Source organism: Vidua macroura, chromosome 20, assembly GCF_024509145.1.
Source record: "Vidua macroura isolate BioBank_ID:100142 chromosome 20, ASM2450914v1, whole genome shotgun sequence".
Taxonomy (NCBI): domain Eukaryota; kingdom Metazoa; phylum Chordata; class Aves; order Passeriformes; family Viduidae; genus Vidua; species Vidua macroura.
In genome coordinates, this window is record NC_071590.1 from 4297825 (window position 1) to 4314365 (window position 16541).

Genomic DNA, 16541 nt, shown 5'->3' on the forward strand with positions numbered 1-16541 from the left:
TGATAGCCATCTCCTCTGAGTCTGCTTCCCTCTCCAGCAGGATGGCAGCTCAGTGCCTGCCTGTCATTGATGCTGTATCCTGGACTGATCTGGAGAAATAATGGAGAGATGTGCTATGCAGAGACAGTGTGGGGATACAGCAGAGCTGAATGCTCTGCTTTCACTGATGAATTATGGAAGAACATTGTTTTCTCTTAGAGAGATACTACTGAGCTTTTTAATGCTGGTTTAATATTTGTTCCCAGGCTGGGAGGAAAACTTCTGGTCAGGGATCAAGAGGTACAAGAGCTGAAGCTGAGGGAGGATTTATCAAGTGGCAGCAGCAAGCAGTGAATTGGGGTTGTCCTGTCTCTGGGACCATTCCACAGACACCTGCCTTCTGAGCACTGCTTTTGGATTTGTTATTTAGGCAGGTGGTAGCTCCTGGGCTGGCAGGGCTGCAGCAGGGCTGGGGCTGGTTGTCTTGCACAAAGGCTATTCCAAGAGACACCAATTAGCCAACTGCCCTTGGACAAAGAGTTGGCAGCTGCTGGTGTCCTGCAGCCACTGCTGACAAATCTGGGTCTGCAGTTTTAGCTCTGCGAGAGAAGAAACATGTTCTGCTCTCCCAACAGTGTTACTGTGTTCTGTCATTTCTCTATCAAAAATTGATCTGTAATTCTAAAAGCTCCCTGTTTGTTCCCCTCCTTTCTTAGATTATCCATGGAAGGTTCCCTCAGTGATGCCTTCCCTGACAGGAGTACCTGATGGGATTTCTGCTGCCTTGCTGCCTATCAGTGCTTTGCTCTGACAAGAGAATGCTTTGCCCTCAGCTGTGGCACAGAAGTGATTAAGCTGAAGCTATTAAGGGTACATAAAGCTGCAGAGCTGAGGCACAAGCCCCAGAGTTTAGGCCCACTTTACCTCTATTGATGTGACATTCCTGGCTCCTGCTCTGTGCTGGCTGCAAGGCAAGAGGAGAGGATTTTCCAGAGACTGCTAAAAGCAGCTTCTGCTTTGCTGCCCAGATGATGCCTTGGTGTTTGTATGTGTCAGGGAAAGACTCTCTGAGATCTTGTCCCTGTGTTGACTGACAGAGCTTGTCCCATCTATAACAGCAGGTCTTGGATCTGTGAAAGGGGAGAGGTGCTGCGTGTTGGAATGAGGCATTTGAAAATGCAGTGCTGGTGGGTTTGGTTTGGGTTTGGATTTTGTTTTTAATTCTGCTGTTTTAAAGCAACTTTTGAGTTAGCCAAGAAAATCTTACTTGAAGAGTGGCTAGGAGAAGAATAAAATATGTCTTTTATTCAGGTTTTCTCCCCAGACCTGCCAGCACAGTTAATTGCTTTATACAGTCTCTTCTCCAGTCTCTTCCAGTTAAATTTCCTTTCCCTTTCACATGTTCCATTTTTCCCCCTGAACCCCAGGCCCTCCTGCCCTGGTGTCTACGTTCTCTCCACCCTCTGGGATCAGCAGGGGACTGTTGCAGGTGTCCCTGCAGTCATGGCAATCAGCTGCAGCTGTGTGTGCTCCAGCAGGAGTGGAGAGGATGAGTGGGCCCAGTGCCTGCTCCCTCCCTGGAAATGCTCCTGGCCTGCAGATGCAGGGAGGAGAATGAGCTGACAAAGGGAATTTTCCTATGCTAGATTGTCCATGGCTTACTCCAGAGGCACAGAAAATAAATCACTTCTTTGTCCATTCTTTCCTTGTTCTTTCTCATCTTTATCAGAGCTCCCTGCTTGTTTGGCCAGCTGGTTTGAAGCAGCTGGTGCCAAGAGCTGAGAGGCAGTGCCTTGGTGCTCGGCTGAGCCAGGTCTCACACTCCTCCAGGGCCTGGGACCTGCCTGGTTTTCTTCATAAAGTGATTTCCTTGCTGTGCACAAAGGTGAACTCAGGTGGGGCCAGGGCAGAGGCAGGAGCTGATCTCCTACTCAGCATGGGCTGAGAGCTTCCCCTTCCAGCCCTACAAATTCCCCAGATGAATTTCTTCTCGAGGCCTTACTGTGATGTTCAAACCAGAGCTCTTGAAAAGATTAAAGATACTTGGAAAACATTTCTTCAAAGAAGACTCCCTCACATTGCTAATTTCTTTCCTTGGATGAATTAACCTTTATTTAAAGTTGCTTTTCCAACTTGTCTAAGGGTAAGGTTGGAGAGAAGGAGAAAAAGCTGCATCTGGAGGGGGGCTGGAAGGGTCTGCCTTGGTCCCATGAGTCCCAGGCTCCTGCATCAGCTCTGGGGTCTCAGGTGGGTGAGCCCCAGTGCTGAGCTCTCTGCCCAGCCATGGCCAGGGCAGTGCAGCAGGGCTGGGCTTTCTTTTTGCCCTTCTTTTTGGATGTTGTTTCAAAATCTGTTTATTTTCTTACCACCAGGAGGTCTGGGCTTCCTGTCCATCCTTCTCTGTCCCTGAACAACTTTCTAATTTGAATTCATTGCTGCCCTCAATACCCATTTTCTGGCTTTTATTTTCATTTTTGCCTGTTTTCAGAACTGCCTTTACTTCCCCTTCTAGGCAGGATGAGTTTAAGCCAGTGTTTCCTCATTTTTCTTCCATGCTTCTCTTTAAGGTATATCTCTGAATTGCTGAAAATTCTTTTCAGATTGGGGAATTTGGCTTTGTTTAAGGGACAAAATTCTCCATTATATATGTATTCTCCATTATATGTATGTAGGCAGTCTGTTTTCAGAAGGTCTCATTTTGGAAATCAGCTCTGGTTCTCCCTTCCAATCCATGCATCTCTCCTGGGGCAGCCGAGGCTCAGTTCTCAGTTTCTCAGGATTTCTGTCACCCAGTGGTGGCCACAGTGGATTTCTGGAACTGGGCCTGGACTGCACTGTGCTTTATGATTTCTGACCAATTTTTGTTTTCTGTGGCACTGATTTCCCCTTCCCTTCCTCTCTTGACTAATACCTTGGACTTGTTAACACAGAGGGCATCTTGTTTTTTAAGGTGAAACGATTATTGCACACTTGGACTGGCTCAGTCTAATTTGGTGACAATTTTTCATTAAAGGATCTCATTAAGGTTCTGCTCTATTTGTGTTTATCAGCAGTTGCAAATAAATCAGGGTGATGAAATCAAGAGAATTGTACAATGTTATCTTAAAGAAACACTTGGCCCAGAGATAGGTGTTTTTCTCTGATAAAGGAATAGGACAATTATCCCACTTCCTGTGGGAGAACCAAGTAACAGAATAAGCCTTCCAGCCTGCAGCAACACGTGGCAGGAGTCGCTTCAGCACTGAATTATGGTCTTTTCAGCAAGAGGAAAAAACATAGAGAGCACCTATAATATGGTTTGATTTCTGCTGTGTTCAGCTCAAGTGCTGGAAGCACTGCAGAAGCTGAAGTGTTGGTGCTTCCCACCAGGAATTACCTGAGTGGAGAGCACTGGGAGTGTGGGCCAGGTGGTGACAGTGTGTGAGCTCACATCTGGTCATTGCCTTTCCTTTGGAACTTTCTGCCAGTGTTTATCCACCCCTTTCAAAAACCTGTCCCCAAAAATGGGGCTTCTGGTGTCACAAGCTCCATCTAGCAGCCGTGAAGCACCAGGGAGATGTTTCAGGTGATCGGTCTGCTGGGGATAAGAATGGTGATTTCTGGCCAGAGGTAAGAGGGGTGATGGAAGGTCAAAGGAATTGGTGGCCTGGACACAGGGATAAGGCACAGTCCCTCCTCCTGCTTTGTGGGGAGGTTTGCCTGGATGGATGGATGGATGGATGGATGGATGGATGGATGGATGGATGGATGGATGGGCAGACTGCATCCTGCACAAAGGGCTCTGCTCCTTCTGGAAAGAGAGAAAAGATGCCACCATGGCTTCCTTGGCAGTCTGGGAGCAAGAAGAAGCAGCTCTTGGTGCTTTAGAGATGCCACTTGGCTTGAAAGTGCAGAGCAAAGAGTTGATGGCTGTGTGTGAAAGGCTGTATCTACTCCTGCAAGTGATCCCTGCTCAGGGAGGAGGCCTCCTAGCAAGACCTGGTTTGAAGAGCAGGAGATTTGAGGTGGTTGGAGGCTTTCTTGGAGGAATGGTCACTTTTCCTGCCTGTCCCAGCTGCTCCAGTGGGTGTTTCTCCCTCTGCAGCACTGCAGTTTTCACAGGACCAGGCAAGGGATACAAAGCTGAGCACAGAGGACAGGAGACATCATCAGAAAAGCGTTCCTGCTGAATTTGTGAAAGTCACCACAATGCAAAGCACAGCCTCACACTGGGAAGTGAATCTGCTGGCACAGGGTTTGCAGGGGAATTTGTCCTCCTTGTGTCCATACCCTGAGTTCCTGCATGCTGCCCCCTCCTTTGGGGAAGGACATCCTTTCAGGCCCCTCATGCCTTGCATCTTGGCTTTTGCTGGGTCATGCTTTCTCCTCTCTTGGTGCTCCTAGTTCTGATGGATTGGTTTTTACCTCCTGGTTCTGATGGATTGGTTTTTACCTTTGGAAAGATATGTGCTCTGCTAGCAGCAGTTAATACACTTCTATGGCCCCATTACTCACAGTTGGCTGCTCTTCCCTGTCAGGGAGGTGGAAAAAACTTCCTTCCCTGGCAACAAGATCAAGATTTAAACCATTCCTTGTATTCCTGACAAGCCATGGCTTGTAGGCTTTTAGAGTCATCAGTCCCCTATTCCTTTTATTGTGATGATCTCTTGAGTTAGGAGCATTAGGAATGTTTTCTGGTTGGTGAAGGAGAAGAGTCAAAATTATCATCTCCCACACCTGTGCTGGGCCCTGAGAGGCAGAGGAGTGTTGCTGTTGGTGGGAATGCTGCCTGGGGCAGGGGCTCTCAGACCCCTGTTCTTAAAAATGGTCAGAAGGCATCTGTCGCTGCTTTTATGTTGTGGTGCTGCTTCTGTAGATGGCAGGGCTATTTTGAGGTTTATGGGAAGGCTAATCTACCTGTCTGCATGTTTTATATCAGCTTTGTTCCCAAAGAAGTGCAGAGGCTGGCTGTGAATTTCCAGCCTGTTTTAGTGCTTGGCAGTCTTGGGGAGAAATGTTCAAAAATGCTGGCTTGGGAAGTGCAACCCTTCTAAGGCTCAGCCCACACCGTGTCCTGGGGCTGGTAACTCCTCCTTGTCCTCACCCCACCAAGGTGGGGGCTCTTCCCTGCCCTGCAATGCAGCTCAGGGCTGTGTTCAGGGAGGACCAAGGCAAACTCCACTGCAGCCCACTCTGCCTGGTGCCAGCACTGCAGAGATGCCAGCAGGAGCTCTCAGCTCTGCTTGAGCTTGGCTCTGCAGCAAGGTGTACAGCTCCAGAGGAAGGGTGGGTTTAACACCAGGTGGCTGCATGGATCTTCTGTTCCACCTTGTTTTCCCCCTTTTGCCACCCCTGGTCTGAGGAGGAGCTCAGCACCCCATCACCACATCCCCATCCTGTGGGGTTTCAGGGCTGGATTCTTCAGCAGCAGAGATCAGATCTGCTCTGGGGTGATTTATTTTAGCAAACGTGTCAGCTGAAGGGAATCCCCTGTTTGTGTTGCACAGCAAAGGAGCTTGGCTCTGTGTGCTCTCCTGGAGGAGCAGCCCACGATCCAGGCGAGGGTTCCTCTGCTGCAGGCACAGCCAGGGTGGCCCTGTGTTTGCCAGGCTGCTGTTGGGAAGGGCACGGGCTCATGCTGTGACCCTGGGGAGGATCCTGGGAGTTGCCAGGCTGTGAAAGCCCAGGAAAGCTGGGACAGGGATTTTCCTGCCTGGTGCTGAGCACAGTCCAGTAGAGAGGGTTAATGTAAACAGGCCAGGGGCTGCTGGGCTCAACCTAGGGCAATGCTGGGGGATTGGGGTGGTTTTACACCAGCACAATCAGAATCAGAATTCAGCCCATAATTGTTTTGTCTTGGATTGTCAAAAAAAAAAAAAAAAAAGTAAAAAAAGCAGTGCTTATAGTGTAACATACACCAGTTTAAGTGAGATTAAGTCTTTAATTATTTAGCACTCTGCTGATATTTGAACCTGATTCAAACTCAGTCATTTCCTTTACCAATACTCTAATTATGTTCTCCCTTTGATCTGCAGGACTGTGTGCAATTAAACCAGTACAAGCTGCAGAGTGAAATAGGCAAGGTAGGTACTGGGGCTCATGCTGGTCACACCAGCCTGTGTCACACATCTGAATAGGGCTGGAAAGGTTGTGCCAGCCCAAGTGACATCACTGGCCAAGGCTTCTTGCAAGCTGTGTTTGGGGTTTTTTATTGTTTTTGAGAGTTTTTTCCATATTAGTTTGAGCAAGTTTTGTTCAAGGTCACAGTGGAGTTACTTCCTTTGAAATCTAGATTTATTTTTCCTCCTTCAGAAGGTGGTTAAGCTGGCTCCCTTTCAGGGGTGTTTGCTTGCCAAATGTAATACTAAGAGCCTTTGATACATTAATACAACACAACAAGGAAAAAATAACCCAAAAAGATATTCAGGGCAGGTGTTTGGTCCCCATCAGGACTAGTTAAAGTTTTTATGTCACATGAAATGTTTGTTTAATTCTAGTGCATATTTAAAAGCTGCAGAATGATTCAAAAGAGATTCCTGTAAAGTTATTTAGAGGTCTGGGCTGGTGAGCAGCTCAGACACCTGCACATCTGGCCCTGTGCCACCGTTGCAGATGGCTCCACAAGCAGTGGTGCTGTCTGGAAGCTGTGTCTGCCTCTGCAGCTGGAACACTGCAGTCAGGGGAGGCTGCACCCTGAGCTGCAGAGACCTTCACTAGCAGTTTAATCAGCCCAAATGCCTCCAAAATGAGAGGCCCTAGGCTGTGGGATGGCACCCCCACCATCTGTGCCATGGGCTGTGCATTTGGCTGCTGGCAGGGGGGAGTAAGGCTGCAGGTACCACCCAGCAGGTGCCATCCCAAACTCACAGACAGCTTCAGACCCACTTACGACTTTTGTACGATCTAAGGAGAGTGTGAAACCTCTCAGGTGGATTTGTCCCTGCCTCTTTCCTTCCCTGTGGGTCACAGCAAGCACGTGGGCACTGTGAAGTTGGTAGAGGGTCTGCTGTGCTTCTGGATCAGCCAGATAGCTTTTTAGTCTCCTCAGAGACCAGAACCTTATTTCAACTCTCAGTGAAGTCAACAGAAATATTTTGAAGGCTCTGGTGTTCATCCCACTCATTTATTCAACAGGTATCTGTCAGGGATAATACCTGATCATGTCTTACTTGCATAAAATGAGTGTTTATTCTGAAAAAAACAGCAGTTTGGATGGAGCTTGGCTTCAGGCTGTCCCTGGAGCTGTGGGTACAGCAGCAGTCCAGGTCTGCATCTGCCTGGGCAGCAAGTGGTTGGTGGAACAGGAAAGGTGTTCATGCAGAATTTCTAAATTTGCACCAAAAAGGAATCTGATTGAAAATTTTTCTCTCTGCTCCCCACCCATCTGAGTTCAGACAGACAGGGTGGCTTTGGCTCAGGGCAGGAGGTGGTGGGCTAGTACTCAACTCCTCCAGACATGGATAATTCTCCAGTGGCTCCAACAGAGCTGCCAAAACATCCAGCTTTGCTGTAGGGTCACACCACCTGCAGACTGCTCAGGGGTCAGCATGGCCTGGGACCTTGGGGGTTGTTTTTTTCCCAGCTGTGGTCCACCAGCCTCGAGCAGCAAGAGGATGAGGTGAAGCTGCTGAACTGACCGTGCAATTCCTGTTTATTTTTAGGGTTCCTACGGCGTGGTAAAACTGGCCTACAACGAGAACGATGACAAGTATTACGTAAGTGTGCCTCTGCTCTGCTCCTCTTGGCTGCTGCTGTTCCCCTGGGACTGGCTGCTCTCTACCTGGCTGCTTTCAGCAGGTGCCCTTGTGATTTGGGTGGCTTGCAGGAGCTGAGGCTCCCGCTGGGCACGGAGCGCTGCGCGGGCGGGACCGCTGGGTGCCTTGCGTAACAGGCAGGCTGCAGAAGCATGCTGCTGATCTGCCTTGGCATCTTCTAGCTATGAAGCAGGTCACCTGAAATTAGAGGCGTGTGGGTGGTGGTATTCAGCACCTGCTGTGCATTGGAAGCCTGGCCTGGAAGGAGCAGGAGTGTTTTGTAAGGAAAAGGGGGTGTTTCTCAGGAAAATGCAGAGCAGTGTGGTGTGGCTGGGCAGTGCCAGGCTCCCTGCATCTCACCCCCGTGGGGGATGCCCGGGGGACACTGAACCAGGCTCACTGTCAGGGCATGAGGTGTAAGGTGCAAGGCTGAAGGCAAATCTTGAGGTTTAATGAAGCCAGAGTTGGAGAGTTTCATATTCCAAAAGGCTGCTTATGCTGAAGGCTCCTGCTCTGGGCCTCCCCTTTCAGAGGGAGCTGAATCTGAACCATCCCAGCTGGAATTCCTGAAATCTGCCTGCAAAGGTGCTCATTCATGTCCCTGGGCTTGCCCTGTGGCTTGTTTTGTTCAGGCTGAGAGCAGGAGCTGGAAGGAAGGAAAACTTCCTTGCTATGTGTGGCTGTGCCTAGAGGCTTCTGGAAAGAGCTTCCAGCAGTTTGTGATGGATCCCAGGGCAGGAATCTGCTAAGCAGAGCTGTGTGGTTGCAGGGCTGTTTAACCTCAACCCAACACAGCCCTGCTGCTCCACACTGCATTTGGTGAGAGTGCCCTGCTGTTGCTCCTGCATGTGGATGAAAATGGGCCCATCAGAGCAGCCAGGCAATCTCATGTGCTGCTGCTTGTCCCTGCTGCCCTTGGGACAAAGGGGGATGAGAATGTGTTGTGGAACATAAAGCATGCTCATTCCCTGCTGCTCCCCAGGTAGTTTTTCCTCCCTGACTCTTTATTACAAGTGACACACCAGGTTGAAATGGTCAGTTGGGAATTGTGTGCCTGTGGGTATTCCTTAGCCTTGCTGTGCTTCCAACAGGCATGGAACTGCAGCAGGAATGTCTTGAAATGCAGGATGGAAGAGATGAGACAAAAATCTGGACAAGGTGCCCTGGAGCTGGCCAAGGAAAGGAACCACAATTCTTTCCATCTCCCATCCTTTCCAAGCTGATTCATAGCTGCACCAAAGCTTTTTCCAGTGGCTCCTTTTCTCTGCTGCCCTCCAAATCCTCCCTGCCATGCCCTGCAGCAGGATGGTTTGTTCTTCAGAGAGTGATGGTGCCAGCCCTGGCTTCCCTCATCCATCTGTCCCACCAGCACCAGTAGCACAGAGTGAGAATGCATCACATCCATAAATCATGTTTATTTCCAGCTGAAAATACTTTTCCTTTGAAAATTATAATCCTTACATTTCACACTGCCCTTTTGTTCAGGAAATGCCATTGAGGTGCCCTGTGGTGAGCAGGGCACCTATTACAGCTCAGCAGGGGAGAGCTGGGCTTAGGGTAGCATTGCCTGCTGCATTCCTGTCCCTGTTTTGGATGCAGATTAACCCCACGGATGTAGATTTAGCTGGTCACACCGAAACCAAAAGTGAAAGCCTGTGTGCAGGTTAGCCTGGTGTGTGTTAGTTAATCCCCACTTAATCTTGGTTTCTAATCTAAGCAAACACTTCAGAGGTGCTGCAGCCCGGGAGGGGCACCGTGCCTGGGGCTGTTTGAGCCTCACCTGAGGGTGGGCAGGGCACAAAGACCCCCTTAGTGCCAGCCCTGCAGGGACGTGCCCTTTGCCTCACCCCACCCTCCTTTTGGGGTTGAGCTGGATCCTGGGCTGGGAAGGTGATCCTGGGAGGTGCATGGAGGGATGGGCCTCTCTGAACTCTGGTCCCCTGTCCTTGTTGCCCTCTTGGCAGGGCAGGGGGAGCTGTCCCCTTCCCCAGTGCAGCCACATGCCTGGCACCCTCATCCTCCCAGACACCTGTGCTTGTTTTCTGGAGGGCAAGCCATGGTAGAGGCACCTCTGCCTTTCCTAAACATTCAGCCAGCTCAGGAGCTGGCAGACTTTTCAAATCTTCAGAGAAACAGTCGATTGTACAACTGGCTATGGCTGCTTAGCTCTCCACCTGCCTGGTGTGCCTGACCCTGGAGCTCTCCCAGAGCTGAGACAGCTTCCATCCTGCCCTGCTTGTCCTTCCCTTCTCTGTTCCTCAGCAGTGCACCCCGGGGGTACCTAATGACTCTTACCAGCAGTTAATAGAAGCAACTGGGATTCTAATAGTTGGGAATGGCCTTTTCTGTGTGTTTGTTTTCCCCCAGATTTAGCTCTAGATGGTGTTTTTTGTCTCAGTGCTGAAAAGCAGGAAGAAGTAATTGGAGGAAATCAGCCCTTGTTGGCCTTTAGTGAGCAAGGTCAGGTTGGATGGGGCTTGGAGCACTCTGGTCTAGTGGAAGGTGTCCCTGCCCATGGCAGGGAGATGGAACTGATGATCTTTAAGGTCCCTTGCAACCCAAGTCATTCTATGATATTCTGCTTCTATAACTGATTTTCATTTGCAGTGGTTCAGCATGAGGCCAGGGTGTTGCTGCCTTCTTTACTGTCTTTAAGCTAGTGTGGTGCAATAATAAGGACCAAAATTGTAAAGAAATAAGAAAAAAAAATATTTAGGGGTATAATTCAGTGTGGCTCCTGATTCTTGCTGAGGTGTGGGACCCTCTGCTAGGTCCCTTCAAAAAGGCAGAGTTTATAGGGAGCAAGGACTGAATATAGCTCCTGTCAAAGCCAAAGGAAAGATTGCTGCTGCTTTAATGAGTTTCGGATCTGGCCTAGAATTAGGAAAAACTCTCAAGAAAAAAATTCAACCACCTCATTTGGGAAAAAATGTAGACGGGTTGTGTTTACTTTGTGGGTTTTTTACCTTCCATTAAAGATGAGGGAGTGCTTCTAAGAGCTTTGCCCTTGGTTGCTGTGAGCACCACAGTGCCTGGGAGGGCTCTGAAGTGTCCTGGCTCACATCACTGGATGCAGGGAATGTGTTAGACCATGGAAACTGGAATTTCTGCACCAGGTACGTGAGCCAGTGCTCCCTCCAAGGAGCAGACCCCACTGGAAAGCAGAGCTGGCTGCCAGAGCAGAGGATCCTTCTGCTCCTGGGGCACATGAAGCTGTTACAGCAGCTTCTGTGGGGCTCTGCCAAGGGACCCTTTACACTGGAAAGGTTTCAGTGTCTCAGTTTGAAGGAGATGCTTTGACGATGACTAAGGGAAAAGTCAAAGGCCAAGTTCTGTGAAAAAGCAGCAAATAAAAAGCAAAGGCAAATGTGTCCAAGCAGAGATCTAGACTGGAATCATTGTGCTGATGGAATTTGATTCTTTGAAGCCTCAGGTCATGTCTTCCTCCTATTTTCAATCTCTAAATCAGCTTGCAAAGAAAAGTGGTTATGATGGGCATTTGTTATGCTACTGCTGGAATAAGGCAACAGCATTTAGGTTGTGAGTGGATTTTTCTTTTTTTCATCCTTCTTTTTTACTCTTGTTTCCTAAGAAACAAGATTTGTGTGATTGTGCTCTCTGCCTCTGTTTGTACCTAACGATCTTTGCATGGAGGGCTCTTTCCTACCAAGTCTCAGTGATGGGGAGAAATTCCTTCCAGGTTTATGGGTTTATGAAAGGAGTGGCTGAACAAAGGGCTGCTGCTAAGAAGGTGGCCAGCAGCAAGCCTTGAACTTTCCAGCCCCTGGAGAACCCGTTTTGGTTGCCATCCAGGCGGGAAGGGAAGGCACAGCTCCTGCATTTCCCATCCTCTGGCTCAGTAACAGCTGCTGAACCACTGCCAGCTGCACTCCAGAGCAGTGGGCAGCAGGGAACTGATCTCTGGCTTAGTCTAACACCCTGTGCTGTTCAGCTGAGGGCTTTGAGGGGCTGGGTCACCCAGGGTAGCAGCAGGATCCTCGGGAGGCAGCTGGGGACAGGTGAGCTCCAGGACAGTATCGCTGCTGTGGTGGCACGGCAGGGATGGGGCACAGCCTGATGATGGAATTCTGCTGGTGGGACAAAAGGTGACAAACACAGGAGCAGGATTTTAAGGCCATGGCAGCTATATCTGCCTGGTTTAGGATTTTCTTTCAGGCAATAACAGTCCTCTTTGCCAGAAGAGCTTCCCTCTCAGCTGCTTTGTCTGAGGGATGTTGTTGGTAGGCAGGACAGGTGAAGAAGGGCTGGAAACACTCTCTGGTCTGTTCAGCATTCCCACAGTGTGTCCTCATGCACTAGCAGAGGATTTAGGTGGTTAGTAGGGATCTTTGAGCAGCATCCCACTCCCCTGGGAGCTGTAGGTAGGGACTGTGCACAGGCTTCTGCCCTTGCAGTTCAAGTCTCTCCCTTAGCAAATAAAATTACATTCTGAGCCCTGTGAAAGCATCACCAAGGACAGGTGATAAGTTCACTTGGCTCAATCATTTTGTCACCCTTCCCTCCCAAAACTAATGGCCTTTTTGCCCTTGTCATCACCCACAGCTTGTGGTCCCGCTGCTGTGAAAGCTGCTGTGTCACAGGCATTCCTCCTCTCCATAAGCCTGGAATCTCCTTTCCCTTAGGCAGCTTCCCTGTGGCTTCCAGCTGTAGGGTTGATAGGAAGAGTGCAGTAAACTTAGAAAATAAACATACACCAGGGAAAAGCACTCAGTTCCTGCTGTTTCTCAAAGGGAAATGTCAAGACCCGTGTCCACGCGGGAACAGTCGGGAGGAGGATGTGTGGAGGAAATCTCCAGGCTCCCTCTTTTCCTGAGAAGACTGAAGCAACACTTGCCTATGCAAAGGGAAATCCCTCAGTTTGGCTCTGAGCTGGTTCTTTATCAGAAAGGCATTATCTGGGTAATTAGCTCTGCCTGTGAGTACAAATGTCTTTGGCTCTGTCATGCACGGAGCCCAGAAGGAGAGGTTTGCTGAAGCATCCCTGAGATGCTCCCATTACAGCAGCCACGATTCAGGAGGAAGCCTGGTCCTGCCAGCTCTCTGTAATTAAAGTAAGGCTTCACAGCCACGTGCCCTCCTCTCTGCTCTTGTGATAATTAAGTGGTTCTGGCCTGTTGCATGATGAACTTTGCCTTTTGTCCCTCCTTTGAGTTTGTCAGTGCAGTGGGACAGGTCCTCTTTTCTGACCCAGCCCTGCTTGTGCAGGAGCAGATACTGGTGCTTCAAAACTGGCATAAGCATACCCTGGTGCTTCTTTCCAGCAGTAGTGGTGCTTTGCAGTCAACTTTCCTACAATGCAGTAACCCCTCACTGCCCCTCAAGTGTCCTTCAAGGCGTTTGGGTGACAGCAGTAGCTCCTGTTCCCTCCATTTCTGCCCCCAAGAGCAAGTCTTGTCTTAGCTATTGCTCCTCTCTGTGCCTTCCTGCTCCCTCCAGCTTCTCCTGGGAAGGACTATCCTGATGTGGGCATGGCTACTGGTGGTAGTTCAGTTCCTCAGGCTGAGGCCCCCAAGCTCCCAAACTTAGGAGCTTTCAGCAGCAAATTGCATCTTCTGTTTTGTCCTTTTTCTGAAGCTCCTTGCCAGAAGGCAGCAAGGACTCAAGATGGGATTGGAGCAAGAGGAGAGTTCTCCCCCTAGGTTGGCAATGGTTGAAAGAGAAATGGATGTACCAATTCCTTTGATTTTTCTCATAAATTTTCATGATGGAGAGATAAAATGGGAAGCGTAGGAAGTCCTCCAGGCTTGGTCCTGGCCGTATTTGGAGGTGGTTGTGCACATCTTGGATCCTTATTCAGCAGACCATGAGTCATTTGGCTGCCTGTATTGGACACAGAGCTGTGCTAAGTCAAAGATAAGCACTCTGAGTCTGTCTCTCAACACCATCATTTCTAACAGTTGGTTTGGAGCTGTCAGGCAGGATTGAAACACGGCACAGTGTCTCTTCTCAATTACACGGGTGCAAATCCAGAGGATTTCACTGGATCAGTACCAAAAATAGCAATCCTTTCAGCAAGCCATGAACCTGGCTGCAGTGGGAGCACTGATGGGAGGTGGGGATGTTTGGGCACGTGGTGCCATCATTGCCAGGAACAGCAGCTTGGGAAGGAGCTCACTGGAATGGCTTTGGTGACCTGTTCCTGGTATGAGTGTTAAAAACAGGTAGTGGGCAGAGACCCTGCCTCTGTGGTAGTGATGCAGAATTCCTGGGAGTTTGACTGTGTCCTGCAGGACTCCTTGGTTGCTTAGATTGTGTAGGAGTCACTCCAGTGTGAATTACATATTGGATGCTATATTAATAGGAGTAACCCCTTAGGCTAGGGGAAGGAGTGAGTGCCCATCCCAGCTCCTGGAAGCACAGACTGTTTTCCCAAGCAGATTGTACCATGAGCTGGTTTCTCATTAGATATTCATCTGCTGGGCCACTTGGGGGGTTTGAGTGGCCCTCCAAAAGGTTATTAATGCACAGAGCAGATGGAGGCACAAAGACTGTTTATTGAATTCAGACTGCCTTTTGCCACTATGCTAATGCCAGCTGGATGGCAGGGACAATTGCCCTGACCCCTTCCCATGCCTCAGCTGCCTGGGTTCAGTTTCCTTCTTATACCCCCTGACAAGACAAAACATAAGATAAAGCAGCCTTGAAGTGGCTCTGAGCTGGAGCATGGCCATAACATCATCCAAAGCAGTGCATCAGCCAGAGGAACCCACCTCTTCCCTCAAGCTTCTGCCCCAAATGCAGAAATTTGGCTCCTTTTTCTTTGTCCATTTGAAAATAAATCAAAGAAAGATGAATGGAACAAATGGTTAGCAGTGTTTTCAGGAAAGCCTGGGTCAGTGTCTGTCTGGTGTGGCCACCACTGACCAGGACCCTTCTCTAGGGTGAGCAGCAGCCCTGAGCCAGTGCCTGATGCCCAGCATACTCCAGGTCACAGCAATCAGCTCTTTGGCTCTTGTTCAGTTTTAACACTGCTTTTCCTTCTTCCTCCAGGCTATGAAAGTCCTCTCCAAAAAGAAGCTCTTGAAGCAGTATGGATTTCCACGTGGGTATCTCACATTTAGAGGTCTGCCTGTTGTCCTCAGCCAAATCTCTCTGTAGAAACCTGGTCTGCAAGGAGTGCAGAACGTGGCCTCCTGTGGCAGCTGCCCATGTAGCTGGGAGCTGCTTAGAAGGGGGTGGTGAGGGGGCAGATACAGCCTCAGGGAAATTCAACACACTCAGTAATGAGATTCCTGGCTCTGGTTTTTGTGAGTCTCTTTGAAGTGGTGACTCTTCCATGTTCACCATTTATGAAGCCTAATTAGGCACTGGAAGTTAGGCAGGGTGTTGCCCTCCTTTCCTTACCCCTGGGATAGCACCTGGGTGCAGGCTGGGCCATGGGATGCCCCAGACCCATCTGGGAGCAGCTGGTCTGAGTGGGACTTGGAGAGCTCAGTTCCAGGTGGGAGACTGCAGAGCTTTGGGATGAGAGCAAGGTGATGAGATCTTCCAGAACAGCTGGAGGGTGTGCAGAGGGGCCAGTGGCTGCTCATCCTGTGCACAGGGGCTGCTGCCAAATGAGGGATTCTTCACTGTGCTGTCACACTTGCAGGTCGGCCTCCTCCCAGAGGGTCAAAAGCATCCTCTGGAGAGCAGCCCAAGCCCATGGCACCCCTGGATAGAGTCTATCAGGAAATAGCCATCCTAAAGAAGCTGGACCACATCAATATCGTTAAGCTGATAGAGGTGAGCTGCTTCTCCACCCTAAGTTGTGCTGAAACAAATCTGGTTTGTATTGCAACAAGAGGATTTTTCTTGAACTGCTCCTACTTCAGCCAGAATTGATTTAAAAGAGATGTTCAGAAATTTAGGCTGTGATCCCTTTGCAAAGTCTTACTGACTGTGTAGGACAAGCTGCACTCTCACCCTGAGCTCTGGGCTGGTGCCCAGGAGAAGGCAGCTCACTGTGCTGGTAGAAATAGCAGTGAGCTTTGATCACTGAAACTTGTGTGCAGACAAGCCTGGGAAGGTGCACAAGTGCAAGGCTTCAGTGCCATTTTCATTACTGACTGAGGTCAGTTTAGGACAAGCAGTGCCTTTATTGGTAGGCTGTTTCTCCAAATACAGGCAGAAGCCCAGATTTTTCTGGAGACATGAAAATCTGTCCTCCAAACCCCCCCAAAAACCCTGTCCTCCAAAACCCCCCCAAAAACCCTGTCCTCCAAAACCCCCCCAAAAACCCTGTCCTCCAAAACCCCTCCAAATTCTCTGCAGGACTCTCTAAATATTAGCCTAAATTGTTCTGTGTTCTGCAGCTTAGCACAGTATACTGGGGGTGTTACTTGCTTAAAAATCTTTTTTGCTGCTGTTTTTCACTGTTTTCCTCTTTCACCTTATGTCTCTGTGATCTCCCAGGTCCTTGATGATCCTGCAGAGGACAACTTGTACATGGGTATGTGAGTCTCATAAGCTAACAGAACCATCTGGGCTTGGGCCTAGTGATGCAAGTGACACCTGCCAGGACTTGGGGTCAATGCAGGAGGAAACTTGTGCCAACTTCAGCAGAGTTTGTTTTGTTTTTTTTTTTCTGCCAAGTTTAAACGCCTGTAAATGCAGCTGGGATGGAAAGGCCCCGTGCAGTAGGGTAAGGCAACCTTGTGTCAGTACAGCTGTGCACATCTCTTTGCCATGGGGACACTGAAAAGACCTGACAGCTGCTCTGCCCTCCCCTCTGTAGAGCTGACTGCAGTCCCAGAGCCAGGAGGGAAGAGAAGGGTGCAGGATGGTTTCCTTGTCCTCCTGCTATGAAACTTCTGTAGGCTGTGGATA

At 49.5% G+C, this 16541-nt stretch overlaps 1 protein-coding gene across 1 annotated transcript in view; it reads left to right on the forward strand.

The window, feature by feature from the left end:
• Positions 1 to 16541, forward strand: part of CAMKK1 (calcium/calmodulin dependent protein kinase kinase 1) — a 96731-nt gene that overhangs the window by 42998 nt on the left and 37192 nt on the right. The window contains exons 3-7 of the mRNA XM_053995713.1: positions 5994 to 6041; positions 7620 to 7673; positions 14724 to 14775; positions 15325 to 15458; positions 16128 to 16164. Of these exons, the coding sequence (XP_053851688.1) occupies positions 5994 to 6041; positions 7620 to 7673; positions 14724 to 14775; positions 15325 to 15458; positions 16128 to 16164 (325 nt within the window). The remainder of the gene's footprint in view (positions 1 to 5993; positions 6042 to 7619; positions 7674 to 14723; positions 14776 to 15324; positions 15459 to 16127; positions 16165 to 16541) is intronic.